Here is a 16,405-nt window from a genome sequence, read left to right as displayed (position 1 = left end):
TTGTTTGTTTAAAATGCTTAAACCCAATTAAATCTCAACAAGATAAATTTTATTTCTCATGACACTTTTAGTTTTGTAAACAAATTTCAGAGTTAAATTATATATTATAAACATATTTGTGTTTTATGTTGAAATCTAGGAAGTGTCTTTATTTTGTTTTCTTTTTAGCTACCTGGTAAACAGACATTAGCCCTTTCCCACAAAGTTAAATGAAAAAATTACTACCTCAAATTCAGACAATCTACTGCATTATAAATCGGTCAATCAGATATGACAGTTTGAAGCCATCCTCACTACTCTTGCCTTCCAAAATGTTGAGCGTATTCAGGCCTGAGCGTATTCATTTTTATTTATTTTTAAAATATAGGTATTAATATTTAAGACAACTGGTCATTTTGTACTTTTTACATAACATCATTATTTTAATAATACCTCATAATAATGATACAAACTATTTTGAGAGCACACATAAATGAGTGCAGAACATTATTTCAATTATTTCCTATGTCACACAAAGAAGGATGATCTTGCATTAGAGTTTTCTATTAAGACATTCGAATATGTGTTGTTTTTTAGTGCTTCTGTTGTCTATTTGGTCAAGTATTATGACATCAAATTATTTAACTATATAACGAGGTTGATTCAAGTAAGATGCATGTAGATATGTCACAGGTTTTTTTTATAGTGGAGCTATAGCTTGGTGGTGTGTTTCCCTGTTTATCCCAATTTTGTGGACAAAATTAACCTTTTAATAAAAAGCCTGGCTACGGACTTGACTACTCCCAAGTCTGAGTATTAGTTTATAAGGCTAAGCACAATATAGTAATATCCATCATGTATTTTGCAAGTTGCATTTGTAAAAAGAAAGATATCATAGTATAAACTGTATTTTAAATTTTACTAAAAATGAGTTAAGAATCTTCATTACTTGTTCTTGTTGTTACATGGTATATGTTTCAGTTCACTCATTCTAATAAAGACACAGTTTATCTTAAATATCTACTATCCAATCAAGATCAGGGTCTTCCAGCGTGTTCCTTTTAATATTGTGTTACAATTCACTAGTTCTAATTTATATAAAGATATAGTGTAAATACTGCTATCCAGTATCCAATAAAGAGATCAAGTTTTTCATTTCAACTTGTACCTTTTAATCAATGTCAATAATTTTCACCAAAGGGTTTGCAAATGTGACCATTTTTCATGATTGGTTGTGAATTTTGATTATGAAAAATAATTATCATGATTCGTTTCGTTTTGTAGGGGTTCTTCCGACGTAGTCTTACGCAACATGAATCTTACACATGCTCAAACACAGGCCAATGCGATATCTCTTTATACACAAGAAACCAATGCCAGCTATGTCGATGGAAAAAATGTCTGCAAGTCGGGATGTCCAAAGAGGGTAAGTCTATAACCAGTTGTTGACTTTATTTTGTATTCGTTTTGTTTGTATGTATGTATTCTATATTGATTTTGTATGTATTTTGAGCTTTTAATTTTACCTTTTAAGTTAACTTTAATTATATGATATTATAACTGGATAGATGATGAATATATTTCAATCATGACTGTATAACCCCAGTTTGAACAAAGTTAAGATGTTAATGTCTAATAATAGTAAATTTAAAACAGGAAGATAGGTGAAAACATATTATGGATGGGTTAAAATATAATCGTAGTGTTTGCAGTACATCATGTGTTTGCAAAACAAGAAATAAAAGTAAGGTAGATAGTGTCTCAAAGTTTCAGTTTTTCAAGCTCTATTTACCCTATCAAATTAAAAAATAAACTCAAATGATAAAAATATGATGTGCCCAAATATGGTAGTAATGTGCATAAAGTTTGTATGTAGACAGATTTAGAAACAAACCAAATTTTACTATTCTCCATGCGAACAGGCCTTTCATTTAAAATATTAAATGACTGATTTTACTTCATCAAAACCACAACTCAATGAGAGTAGGTGACTACATCATTGGTCAAAAGTTTATTAAACAATTCCGTCTACTCAGTCCTGAGGGAATGACATTAATGATAATGGCGATTCTTTCCCCCAACAAATCGTCATGCACAGCATATCAATTGGCCAATAATGTGTTGCATTATGCTGTTAAAATCTCAGAGGATTCAAACATGATGACCACAATCACGTCCATCAAGGATTCAGCTCCGCAGTTGTCTAATGTTGGTCAAGATATGATTAATTTTTCTCTAATTCTTTATGTCTTCAAATTGTCCATATATTAGTCAATAATTCTTATTTCCCTCTAGTGGTATTTCATTTTATAGCAATACAAAAAATTAATCAAACTTGAAAACTACCCAGAATTCTAATATACTTATATCTCGAGGGATACATGACCGTCTGTCACCATATATTTTAATTTAAAAAGATAAAAAAAAATGATGTTGATAAAGTAGAAAATAGAATCTTAACTAGAACTTATAAACAATGCAGTAACAGTATATTAATGCTCTATTATTTGTTGTATTTTTATGTATCAGTTATTATATTATGTAGTAATTGTATTGTAGTACTTTTAAACACCATCCAGTTTATCACTATTTACCTTTTCACATTTCCAATTATTCTTAAAATTCTTTTTAAAGATGTATTGTCCCCCAAAAACATGAAAAATGAAGATTAATTAAATCAGACTTTGAATAGGTTATGTTGTAGTTTTAATAAAGTTAATCACTTCCATATAAAAAAAAAATTAAAAAAAATAAAATTTTTCACTTATAAGATAACATATAAATGGTTAAATTCAACCAAAAATCCATTTTTTTGCTTTAAATTACATTTTTTTTAGGTAAATACAATTTTTTTAGATCCGAGTTTTGGTCATAGTGGTAACTATTGTGTGACATTAAAATTCCATATTCAACAACAAAAATTGTAAAAATTATTTTCAGGAAGACAATCCATCTTTAAAACTTAGGGGGTAAAATGCAATGCAAAGAACTTCTTCAGAAGAGGGTTAATAAACTGTAATGAAACAGACTGGCCTCTAGAGGGCCAATTCTGTCTCATGTGTTGGTCATAATGTAAATTTTAGTTTAAATGGTTTGTTACAAAGAAATTAATTTGGTACTACCTACAAAATAAATAAACATTAACAATCATAGTTCCACGTACTTGCTTTCAAATTCCAGCACCTTGGTTCTCGCGTAGAAAAAAACTTTTTTATTTGCTAAGATAAAATCCTAGAAATCACAGTTCTGTTACAGTATATATATTTTAAATATAATACTAAACCAGATTTGTCAATTATATTTATCAAGGACGATAACTTATATACTAGTTTGACATTAAAATTTAACACTTTAAGACATTCTACTGATAATATTTGTAGATCCTTTGAATTAGGTAATCTAGAAGATTAAGGAGTCAATTGACAAGTAAATTAAAATAGAAAAAAATATGTATAAAAAATCTGCTTATACATCACAACATATCTATATTACTTTTTATAATGCATTTTAGGATTACTTGTGTATATACCCATGATTTATTTTATTTTGAGGTGTGTGTGATAATAGGATGACGGAATTAAAGGGATGATTGGATAACTTGAATGAGTTAGGAGGTGATAAGTGTGTCTTGATCAGAGTAAAAGAATAAATCAGTTCAAAATAGACCTAAAGTATAAAGATGGCCAAATTTGCACTGCATTAGCTGACCTATTTGGTCGTATCCAATTAAAAAAGTATCCTTTTAATTATGAATAAATATAATAATATAATATTTCCTAGTGTTAAACATATTACTGCACTTTTTTTTATTGGAAAGTATCACCTGAATAGAGGTGTCCCCAAAATAGAGGTGTATTATTTATATAGAGTTATATTATATTACATAAAAATAGAATTTGCTATCATTGTATGCAGCAACACCAATAAAACGTATGCATTGCCGGATGAGATTTTAACTTTTGCGACTATCCCAATAGTGGACTATTCCAATTTTGTAAAAGTAGACTATTCCAATTGTGTTATAGCAGACTATTCCAATTGTGCTATAGGGATGCACAGATGTTCATCTATGCAAAATCTGCAAACTAAAGAATAAATATAGTTTTTTTCTTGTATTCTGCATTCCTTCTCCAGTCAATCTACTTCTGATAATTAAATGGTAGAGGCAGAATGAGGTTTATTCCTCTATTTTTAATTAATCTTTACTGCTTATGGATAATCCCTTAGGCCTGATATTTATAATTTTACTCATTACTGGGTATAATGTCATGGCAGTTGATTGACTTGGTCATCCAATTTTTTGCTTTGCATAATATTTGTGGTTTTACTTGGCATGTTTGTATTGAGAATTTTACTATGTTGTTTTTACAATACATATATGGTCCTATAATCATTATATTTACCATCATGTTTAATATAGTTCATACCATAAAAATATCAATTCATCATATTGTTTAATTCTAACAACATTCATTATCATTTCATAATCATATATACAGTAAATCATTTTAGCATAAAGTTTCATCTGTGTTGTAACATAATTGTTGTTATAGGCCTACACATCAGTTTTTATCTTACTTTTTATTTTACTTTCATCATTTTAGTTAATCACCATTGTATCATCATTATCATAATCATAGGTAAAATCATCATAATCATAGTACAATCAAAATTATTATAATCATAGTTACAATCATCATCATCATAGTTACAATCATCATCATCATAATCATCATCATAGTTACAATCATCATCATAATCATAGTCAATCATCATCATCATAATCATAGTTACAATCATAATCATAGTTACAATCACCATCATCATAATCATAGTTACAGTTACAATCATCATCATCATAATCATCAGAATCATATTACAATCATCATCAAAGCCATAGTTAGCGTTAGCATCATCATCGTCATCGTCATAATCAAATCATCACTCAAGTACTGTAGAAACTGATACTACTTCATCATCATTATTTGTTTTTATAGTTCTAGGATAATATTACAAAATAAGAACTGAAATATAAAGTGCATTGGATGATTATACATCAGTCAATATAAAGTGAATATTAAATATATTATACAGTCCAAATATGACCTTGAAACATTCCTAATCATCAAAATTGAATTTTCTTTTCTGTCTAACTTAATGAGAGTTCCTAGAAAATTTCCACAAACCATTAAAGAAAGATATAAAATCTATGAAAGCTTTTTTTAATTGTCGGTTTTGTACTGCATAAAACAACAACTTCAAAGTTTTACTATGTTGTTGTAGAATGTTGTTAACAATATGTGAACGTTAATAAAAACTGAAAGAAGTGTAATAAAAATATAAATACTAAATAAAATATATAAAAAGAGAATTGGATTGGATGCACAGTCATATGTTTTTGCCAATTACAGTAGTTCTCAGTAATATCATCATCATTAACAATATTTATTTCCATAAAAATGGTAGCATCACCTAGAAATCAATATCCTTGTGTCAGAGACACCATTAACAAAACAAAAAAAACTATCTAATAATTAAAAACAAACTTTTTGAGCCGAATTTTCTACTGGGCTAAAATCTTAATATAGAGGGCGCTATAGAAAATTTAATCATGCAAACAATTTGTTGAAATTTTAATGTTCCATAGAAAAACAAACAAAACAGGCCCTGGATTCCATTGAATTTTGAGTCAGACTTGGGCATTCTATGAAAGATGTGAATATTAAAAGTACCATACTAATTCCAAAAAGCGTCCCTTTTAATAAACAAAAAAACAATTGTCTTTCAAATGTCAAGATGCCTGTAAGCTTCAATCAAGTTTCCGCTAGTCTTTAAGACCTTTGTATTAAGCAACCACACTGTGACAATAGTATGTGTAAACAGCATGTGCGTACACATGTTTGTCACTCTTATGGTAACGTACATTTTGATACTTAAGCATGAAAAACTTTCAGTAAAGACTGCAGTAAAGTCATTGCATCTGAAACGACCTACTCCTGATAAACAAGCTAGAAAAACATTAATAGCCCACAAATTAAAATGAAAATTATTCCATTTGGTGATTTATTATTTTTACCTGTCATTTGGCATGCTGTACTTCTTTGTTAATCTTTTGTTATTCTGATCTTTTAAGGACATTTGCTTTCATATATTATTTGACATGAACATTAAATCCACATAAATAAAAAGCCCATGGGACATTTTGCAAATCCTGGTATAAGGAAACTAATGAATAAAACTGCTATTTTAACTATTCAAATGAAAGTCGCCAACATTATTCATCATGGCTAAATACTGTTTTTTAAATATACCATCAGTCTAGGTTTATTCGTTTTTCCTCAGGACATCATTCAAATAAATCTGTTGTCAATTTCATCTATTTGTTTACCGTAGTTACCTCTCAAATAATACGTAGAGTAATATGAAACTACTAGATCTGTATTCATGCATGTGCGGCCTTTAAAGACCCATCATATTTTCAATATGCCGTATTAGATACCAACTACTTCTTTTATCCAATCATTAACTTAGCTAAAGAATTTTTTAATGTACAGTCGACTCCGCCTAAGTCGAATTCGCGTAAGTCGAAAAATCGCGAAAGTCGAATTTTTAGGAAAGTCCCAATTCTTTCCTATACATTACTGTGTAATTTTTATTTCTAAGTCGAACTTTTCTAAGTCGAAATTCGTCTAAGTCGACGTCTTTTTGCGGTCCGAATACACACATTCTTTAGTGATTTATATCGTATAAGTCGAAGTCACAAATTACGCGGCAACAACGCGTTAAAAAAGCCGATGAAACGTACGTAATTCGATAAACAAACAACAGAGGGGAAATGTGGGACCATATCGGTTCTCTCAAGCAGGTTGTATAGTATAGGCGGCGTCCTACAACTCGCGCTAGTGTATAGTGTATGAGTTGTTTCAGAGTTGAGAACTTGAGCGGCGTTTTGTGGGTACCTATTTTGTGCTAGACAGATGGCAATAAACAATAGATACCGATTTCGAATAAGAACCGAAATGTATTTATTATACGTTTTTGTATTGTTTCGGAAAAATACAGTTTATCATTGTCGATAAAGAGGCTTAGCATTTATTAGGCCTAGCTAGCTAGCTAAGCAAATTCAATTCAAGAAGGCTCATCTCGTGGGCCGCGATCGCGACAGGGCAGGGTCCACTATAGTATAGGCCTAGCCATAGCGCAGCTAGTGAGGCCTAGCATTTTTTTGGCAAATCTGTAAGTCGAAGTTCGCGTAACTCGAATTTTTATACCGGTCCCATTAGATTCGACTTAGGCGGAGTCGACTGTATTCGTATTGTTCAACCAATAAGATTGTTTTCTTCCTACTATTTAGTATCTTTTTTATTCAATCTATTTTTGTATATCGGAAAAAAGATAGATTTTATCACTACTACTAAAATTGAGAAGACCAATAACTAAACATCTACATACTAGTTGGTCAACAAAATATAATAGATAAATGATAATATGATCTACAATTATAATTACCATCTAAAATTGACTAACTCATGCAAAACAATTGTCAACATTGAAAACATGTGAATACTCTATATAGAGTACTAAGGAAAACTGCTATTAAATATTCCTGAATTTATTTACATCAGGTCTTAATATTTTTATTTTATCATTTGAGAATAAATAAGTTTGATGATAAGTATTTATGATAATCATAATTAGATAAATATTCAAATTTATTCTTTTATCATATTAAATTTACAATTGTCAAATTCATTTAAGTTCTCTCAGTACAACGAAGACTTGCGTTTCTTCACATTCTTTGTCTTACAATATCAGTATCATGTATTCTTTATGTCATCTTAACATAGGGATGTATATCATTAAGATTGGTTTAGTGGTTGCCCAGTATTTCCTGGCTAGAAAATTGCTGTGAGATCAACCTTTACTTGTGTCTGGGAGGCTATTGTATTGTTAAATTTAAACTGTTCCCTACCACATCACTAAATGGAACTGGAACAATATAATGTATATATGTCCAATGACATATTATTATAGTTCCTATTAGAAAACTACTAACTAGTGGCTAGTTGTATGTAATCTAAAAGCAGTGCTCCCAGAATAAAAAACGTTTGTCCACAGGGCAATGAAGCTCTTTTTAGTTGTCCACTATTTTTTCAATTTTTTTTTAAACTAGTTATTAAATTTGCACTCAAATGTTCAGAACAACTGAGTTGTTCCCATTGGAACAGACTTTTTAAAGTTCAGTTGCCTAACATAAATGGGAGCAAGCATAGTAAAGGCACTTTTTGTTTGCATTTAAAGCTATAATAATGTTTTTAATATTCTGGTAAACGTTTTCTTATTCAGAAAGTGTACACAATTACTATTGATAACATTTTATGGTGATTACCAATTGCAAAAATTCTCTAAATATCAAATGCGGAGATGAGTCCCACTTTATTTCTAACATAATTTACCTGATAAATGATATTTACTATATTGAAAACTTTGAACAAGGTCAGGGTTAAATATTATTAGTAATAAATGACTGGTAATGAATGGCTCTTAAAATCAACTAACTTCCACTTATTTTATGTGCACAGAGCAGATGCTAAAAAAAAAATCTGTAAAATAATCATTGCCGTCTCCGAATTTGTATCATTCATCCGTACTACTATTCATCACGTTACGTCATGCTTTGTATTGTACTCAGACCATCAGTGATTTCTGTTTTTAACGATCAATTTACAATGAAATCTATATCTTTTCAAATCTACAAAAACAACCAATAAAAATCGCATATGAGCATTAATGTCCTTGTTTTTCATTTTTTAAATATTAAAATCGATTTTCTCTTTCATATTTATTTTATATTATATAAATCTTTCTTGTCATTTATTTGATATATAAAAAGGTCGATGCACTTTGAAATATAATATGCATATTTATTTTTTAAATCATGGGTTTTTCTCTAGTGGTGTATACTAATTAATCGAATTCAAATTTAAAAGTATGTTTTCTATAAACTATATTTAAATAGCCATCAATATTTTCTTGTATACAGCATATTTATCTTTCACGTCATCTTCATGATTATCATTATCAATGTCGTCGCTGTCGTCATCATCATCATCATCGCTGTCGTCGCCATCATCATCATCATCATCAATATTATAATTTCATCATTATCGTCAATGCTATCTTCATAGTTATCATTCAAGTCATTGTTAATATCACCATTACCATCACCATCATCAGTAAAATGTTATCAACCTTATCACTGTCATCGATCATACAGATGTACTTTGATTTCATAATCATCATATTGTTTTATCGGAATAATTCCATATTTTATCAATTTATTTATAACCGGTATCTGGTCATATTGCAAATTTAAATAGGCCAAACGTACTATTACTATTCTATAAAAACTATTACATATACAAACATAGCATTGTGAACGTACTATATAATATTACTATATTAATATACATATTTATTCACAACACAGTAGAAAGATGGTGTAGAATAGGTCAGCAGGGCAGGTAGGCACGTCCAGAAATTGTGTCCAAGCAGGAAGTCTATTAAAAATCCAGGGTCAGACCTGTGCTAGTGACCCGCGTCCCCGGAGACGCTGTTAGGTTACTTGTAAAGTGGATTGGTTCTTCTCATGCAGCTGCTAAACTCTTTTGTCCTACGTGACTATCTCAACTCTTTTTCCCCTTGTGAACCTGCTGGTCAATGTTGGCTTGAGTGGATTGAGTATTAATAGAAGCTTGTATTTTAATTTCTTCAGTTATTCTCCTCCAGCTTGTGATAACAGATTTAATGCATTTCAATCCTGTATATCATTTTAATAGTTAAGACTATATGAATTGGTTTCTCTGTAGTGATTTTAATGCTATCTATTAATATGGTTTTGTAGCGACCAGAGCGCTTATTTTATAACTAACCTATTCAAAAACTATACAATGTGCTTGAAAGGCTATATGGGCCTTTAGTTTAAATTTTGTTCCATTGTGGGCAGTTGGCAGTGACACCAGGCCACAGAAATGGGAAGTACCCTGCCCACCACTGCCACCACGTGATATGCACATTTGATAATCTGACCACTCGAAGGGTACAATTTTCAAAATAATATAAATTGTCCAATTAACTTTGATTTTTCTGCTCATTTATTTTGATTAAATGTAAATATTAGCGGAATTCGAACTATGACTAAACATTCTGAATATCATATTTAAGTTGATGTGAATCATAAGTATTGAATTCTTTTGATTTGCTCATGTATCGGTAATTCCAACTACACATGTTGGTTTTTATTTTCAACTTAATTTCTAGAACATAGAAATATGATATAGGCAACTGTAATAGGTCTTGTAATGTTACCAGTGACAAATCTATGAAATATACATATATGAATATGAAATTTTAGACACTGCTGTCAACTCTACCAAAACTAGACCAGCTGAAAATCAGAAAATTATCCTAAGCCAAATTTGTTGATAGGTAGAGTTTTTGTACCGGCCAAAAAGTGAGCATGATAGTGTATAGATACAGACCACCGTAACCAAAAGCTTTAATATATTCAGTTTCTGGTTGACTATATCCTTTGAATTATAGATGGTAAATAATGTTATTTTTTAATCAATTTTTTAGTCAAAGTAAATAACTGGCCTATTCAAAATGTATAAAATAATATATTATCTTTAAGTTTCGTTCAATAAACTTCAAAGATTATTATCAGAATCTGAATTGCTTATTCCATTGTTATGTATTGCCATTACTTGTGGGTTAAAAGTCCAATCTTGGCCTGCAGTGGTCTTTATCTGCTTAGTACAATTGAATCAGCGATCATCAATAATATTTCTGTATCAAATATCTCGCCTTCTGGAGTCTGGCAACCTAATTTCGCAGCGGTCAACGTTTTGATTTATGACAATTTGTAGCTGAACAGCGTAGCAAGCTTCCGATGATGCTTCATATCATTAGATAGAACATCGGTCATTCGCGATGGATGGTGTGGATGAGTGACCGCTGAGGTACGGATTTAACGTGAATGTCTCGCAGGGTTATATCAGTTCATGCGTGGTCAGATGGATGAAGAGCGTTTCAATGTCTTTTTAATTGTCTTTGCTATTATAAATAGAATTTTCCTTGAACAATGCGTTCTTCTTTGAATATATTATAAGCCCAAGCAATTGTTTTTATTTTCTATAAATTATTATCTTTCTGATATATTTTATTTGAATTTCTTTGTTGAAGCTAAAATTTAAATGATGAAATATAGTTTAAAAGGCCAAACTTTTTGCAATTTACGAGTCAAATTAATTTTTTAACCGTTGAGGAGTCAATATATGTTTTTCAATTTGGAACAATGGCCTGTGCAGAGCCATTTCATAGCAATATGAAAAAACAAGTAAATTCAATCAAATATTTAAAAAATTTTTTATAATAATAATTATTATATCAGTTGACAAAACTAATTGATTTATAGTTATTAATTTGTATTATTCTTCAAAGATAACATAATTTTTTTTTTTTATATAAAAAATTTAAATTTTACCAATTTACATTGGATTTTTGGTTGAATTTAACCATTTATTTTGTCGTTTTACAAATTAAATTAGATGTATAAAAAATATATGTATTTAAAATATATTTTATGTGGTTCTCCTTAAAAATATTTTAAAATTATAATTTTTTGATAATAGAATGACTTTTTTGGTTTGCTGTTTTTTTATAATCTAGTATGGTTGAAGCAGATCCGGGATGCTGTGTTCTCACTATTAAAAAAATAGAGGTCCCTTTTTTCTTGTTTTCGAACATTTAAAATTAGGGTTGGGCCTTCTGGATCCATAAAGGTTGGTCCCAATTGCAAGGACCAACTTATATACAAATTGCTAAAACAGCATTAAAAAAAAGTCCTTTGCATAATATACAGAAAATGCGTTTCTTGATTTCTGCATTTTATATGTGCGAAAGATTGATAAGGGATTGTGTTGTCATTGAAGGCATACTGGCATTAAATTCCATTTAATAGGCCATCGGTTAGAATTTCATCCATTTCACCAACAGACCTACATATGGCTAATTAGCATAATAATGTTGTTTACGACGTGTTGTTGGTCTGCTTTTCGTTTTTATTACGATAGTCATCGGAGGCCGAGTGTAGTCGTCCTCCAGTAATTTCAATGTACAGATCTAATGTGTCTCTGTACTATATCTGCTACAACAAAACACATTTGACATAGTTTAAAAAAGATATATTATAACGTTTATTCATAAAATTCTTTCAACCTTTTTATATAATTTTTGCCAATTTGTTTCATGTGGGTTGCTATTTATAATGTAAATGTTCATGTGTGATATTCAAAGACATTTCATCAACTACTTTAAAACGATTTAAAATAAATTAGATGACGGGATAAAGCTTTCGGTACGCCCATCTAGTTATGGATTTATTATGTGATAGATAGCAGTCACATGAAAATCTGATTGTAAGCTTTAGGTGATTTATTTTCAAAATCCTAACCTATGAGAGTTTTATAATTGTTCTTCATTATAGCTAGGCTTTATATTCAAATGTATTTATCATGATGACTACTGATACGGCTTTACCACGTTCAAACACCGGTTCTCGTCAGATCACCGAAGTTAAGCAACGTTGGGCCTGGTTAGAGCTTGGATGGGAGACCATCTGGGAATAACGGGTGCTGTATATGGAGCTGGGGTCCCGTTAGGCATTTGAAATCAGCACTGCTGACTCTTATGGCAGCCCTTGCATCTAGTATCTGCCTCAGACTTCTGGTCAAGGTGGGCACTGGACGAGAGAAGCCCTTGATCAATGTTAGGACCAATCAAGGTGCTTTAAACAGTCCTGGCTTTGTTTGTATCAAACCTGTTAGTGGCGGTAATTATCGCTGTTGGTTTCGATTGAATAAAATAAAAAATAAAATAAAAGATGCATAGAAATTCATGGAGAGGGAAGACACCGTTTGCCGATATAGGCATAGGCGTAATCCAGATATAGGCATAGGCGTAATCCAGATATAGGCATAGGCGTAATCCCGATATAGGCATAGGCGTAATCCCGATATAGGCATAGGCGTAATCCAGATATAGGCATAGGCGTAATCCAGATATAGGCATAGGCGTAATCCAGATATAGGCATAGGCGTAATCCAGATATAGGCATAGGCGTAATCCCGATATAGGCATAGGCGTAATCCCGATATAGGCATAGGCGTAATCCAGATATAGGCATAGGCGTAATCCCGATATAGGCATAGGCGTAATCCAGATATAGGCATAGGCGTAATCCAGATATAGGCATAGGCGTAATCCAGATATAGGCATAGGCGTAATCCAGATATAGGCATAGGCGTAATCCAGATATAGGCATAGGCGTAATCCAGATATAAAACTAGTGATTTGAACGCTTGGATTTGGTAATTTTAATAATAAAATTAATTATTTTAAATAATGTGATTGATTCTTTTGGTGACTGACTCCGAGTCCCAGACTCTACTTTTTATTAAATGTCTTAAGGCCTGATCATTACTTGTCCTTCAACCAGGAGTATAATTAGCCACCCAGAGGAAAACTTCAAGAATCTCAATCAATGATGAATGTAAATAGGTACCTTGAGGATAAAAAGGTTCTTGGGATTAAAATGGTCATGTCCAGGAATATGTATAGGTACTTTGGAGGAAATATGGTTCATGGGTTAAATTACGGTAGTGTGAATAGGACAGGAATAGGAATAATGATTTTGGGATTAAATTGGTAGCATACTTGGGGATAAAACTGTTCTTGGGATTAAAATGGTCATGTCTAGGAATATGAATGGGTACTTGTTGGGTTAAATTGGTATGAGGAATAATGATTTTTGGATTAAATTAGTTATTTCCAATACTTTAAAATAGGTATACCTACTAATAGGATGAAAACACCTCTAGGATTAAATTGGTCACACTCAGGAGTATTAATAGGCACTTGGGGCATTCAAATTGGTCATATTCAGGAGTGTAAATAGGTACCTACAAGATGAATGGGCTTCTGGGATCAAATTGGTCACAAGCAGGAGTATGATTACTGTAGGTACTTCGAGAATTCAATGTCTGCTAGAATTAAATTGGTCATAGCTAGAAGCATCGATAGGCAACTAGAGGATATAAAGGCTGCTGGAATTAAATTGGCCACATGATTGTGCAGTCTCCAGTGAATAGAAGAGGTTGCACTGTGTTTATGAATTATTCTGGATTTAATGAGTAGTGTTAAGAATACTTTGTATGCTATGAGAAATGTGTTATATCAGCTCCCATGATAGTGTTCTTTATTGACACATTCAGAAAATTATTGTAATACATGATATTAGAAATGGTATCAGTTACCAAGATTTATATTCTGGAAATAAATTGTAATATCTATTCTAAGGCACTTTAAGGGTATAATACAATTTTAATTTTATTTTAGAATTTCTTTTTGGAAGTATATAATACTTTGTTCTTCTTCCCTAGATTCCTGGTCTAGGGCATTTATTTACACAGCACATTCGCTAATAATACTATATAATACTGATAGCATAAAATATTTTAAGAGCATATGGTGCAGTGTGATGGACTACTGATCGTGAGATCGTGGGTTCTAATCCAAAGCTTGTTGCATTTCTTTGGTCCTTACGCAAGAAACTGTACTTAAGTTTGCCTCTGTCCACCCAGATGTACAAATGGGTACCTGGTATAGGTCAAAACACAACTGATTATACTAGCTTCAACATTACTGGAGTATGTTTCCAGATGTGTCTGATCCAAACATAACATTATGTCTTTAATTTGGAATGAACAGTACTTGAGAATAATCAACATCTACTGTATATTAGTTTAGATTTTTAAGGTCTTTCCATCTAATCAACAACTCTTAAATTATTAACAATCCGAACATAATATTTCTATGTTTCTATGCTTTGCCTTTGATTTTGCTGAAATAACAGGGAACTATTGGATTGTTCTATTATAACAAAAATGTGTTGGGTTGGTTGACTGCATGAATGATGGTTGGATTCCCTATAATGAATATGTTTACATATTTGTTTATAATGACACAGAGTAATCACAATGGTAATTAGGAATCTTTTTTAAAAGGTAGTTCATCCTATTGTAGCGAGTATTAATATTTTTTAACAAACAGGAATTTCATGCCTAGCTTACCTGGATAAGGCAACAGTAGTCTATGCTTAGATATGAACAGCTAGAATATCTTTGTAAAGCTATTGTCTGAATGTTGATGGTGGGACATGCCCACACAAAGGTTTGGTTAATAGATAAGTCCATTATGGTACAGGGGTGTTCTAGGAATGTTTAACTTATTGCATCAAAGTTCTCCCATGTAACCCGCTCGCTCGTAGAAACTACCGTATATTTCGGTGTATAATTCGCACTTTTGACAAGCAAATTTGACCTCTAAATTAAGGGTGCGTCTTATACACCGAACATAAATGCCTCACCACACAGATTGTACATAATCGTCACCTCGTTGGCGCAGCTAGGCCTGAGTAGGCTAGGCCTAGGCAAGCTACAGTGTAATAACGTAACGGCAACCTGCTTCTGCCTAGTTTTCAAGGCATTTTAGCGTGATGTTATATTAAATATGATGAAAAGATTTGTTCATTATAGAGCTGTTTTAGGCGCTCCGATAAAATTTCATTTGTAAACGTTTACGATTGGAATGTATTTATTTATAGTTATACGCACGATCGCCGACCGCCGTACCCCTAGTGCAAGCCCTTTGCGGCCACATGGTGTACGGTATTCGACTAGGATATTCTCCAGTTGATTATAGCATGGACCTAGCGTATACACTTCTCGGATACATAGATATTAATCGAATACGATTGTCCATGAAAACGTACGCCCTCTCGAAATGATCGAGCAAGGCTAGCCCACACACGTGCGTGTTTTACACACACTGTCATGCACTCGATGTTGCGGGTGCGAAACTCATGAATAACAAGTTAGAAAGAACTTGTTGAGGCTGGGCGCGGCCGAGCCTAGATAAGAAAAAACCTAAATAAAGGACGTCGTTGTAGATATAACAAAATATATTATTAGAATATATTGATTACAATTTAATAAAAAATTGTTTTGATGAAATATAAGGTGCGTCTTATACATCGACGATATAAAAAATACCGATATTTTACTCTCAGTTAGGGGGTGCGTCTTATACACAGGTGCGACTTATTCACCGAAATATACGGTACCAACACCTCTGTGGTTTGTTTTGATTTATTCAGAAATAGATTGAATTTGTGTGTCTTTTTATATGGCAACAACAAATGTTTAATTTGAATTAACTAAATGCAATAAAATGTATAATTGTGTGACTCGAACCATTTATATTTAGATACAGCTCACATTCTCCTATTTCTACTCACCCATCACCA

General features: G+C 31.6%; 1 protein-coding gene and 1 pseudogene across 2 annotated transcripts in view; both read left to right on the top strand.

The window, feature by feature from the left end:
- The window catches only part of LOC140040840 (nuclear receptor subfamily 1 group D member 1-like), a 128,533-nt gene that overhangs the window by 87,479 nt on the left and 24,649 nt on the right, over window positions 1-16,405 (top strand). For both annotated transcript variants that reach the window (XM_072087081.1, XM_072087082.1), the window contains one exon: window positions 1,264-1,405. In XM_072087081.1, the coding sequence (XP_071943182.1) occupies window positions 1,264-1,405 (142 nt within the window). The remainder of the gene's footprint in view (window positions 1-1,263; window positions 1,406-16,405) is intronic.
- LOC140041849 (5S ribosomal RNA) lies at window positions 12,566-12,683 on the top strand (annotated as a pseudogene).

The sequence above is a fragment of the Antedon mediterranea genome, chromosome 2, assembly GCF_964355755.1.
Source record: "Antedon mediterranea chromosome 2, ecAntMedi1.1, whole genome shotgun sequence".
Taxonomy (NCBI): domain Eukaryota; kingdom Metazoa; phylum Echinodermata; class Crinoidea; order Comatulida; family Antedonidae; genus Antedon; species Antedon mediterranea.
The sequence above is the reverse complement of the archived record's forward strand: the minus strand, read 5'-3'. Positions and strand labels throughout refer to the sequence as shown.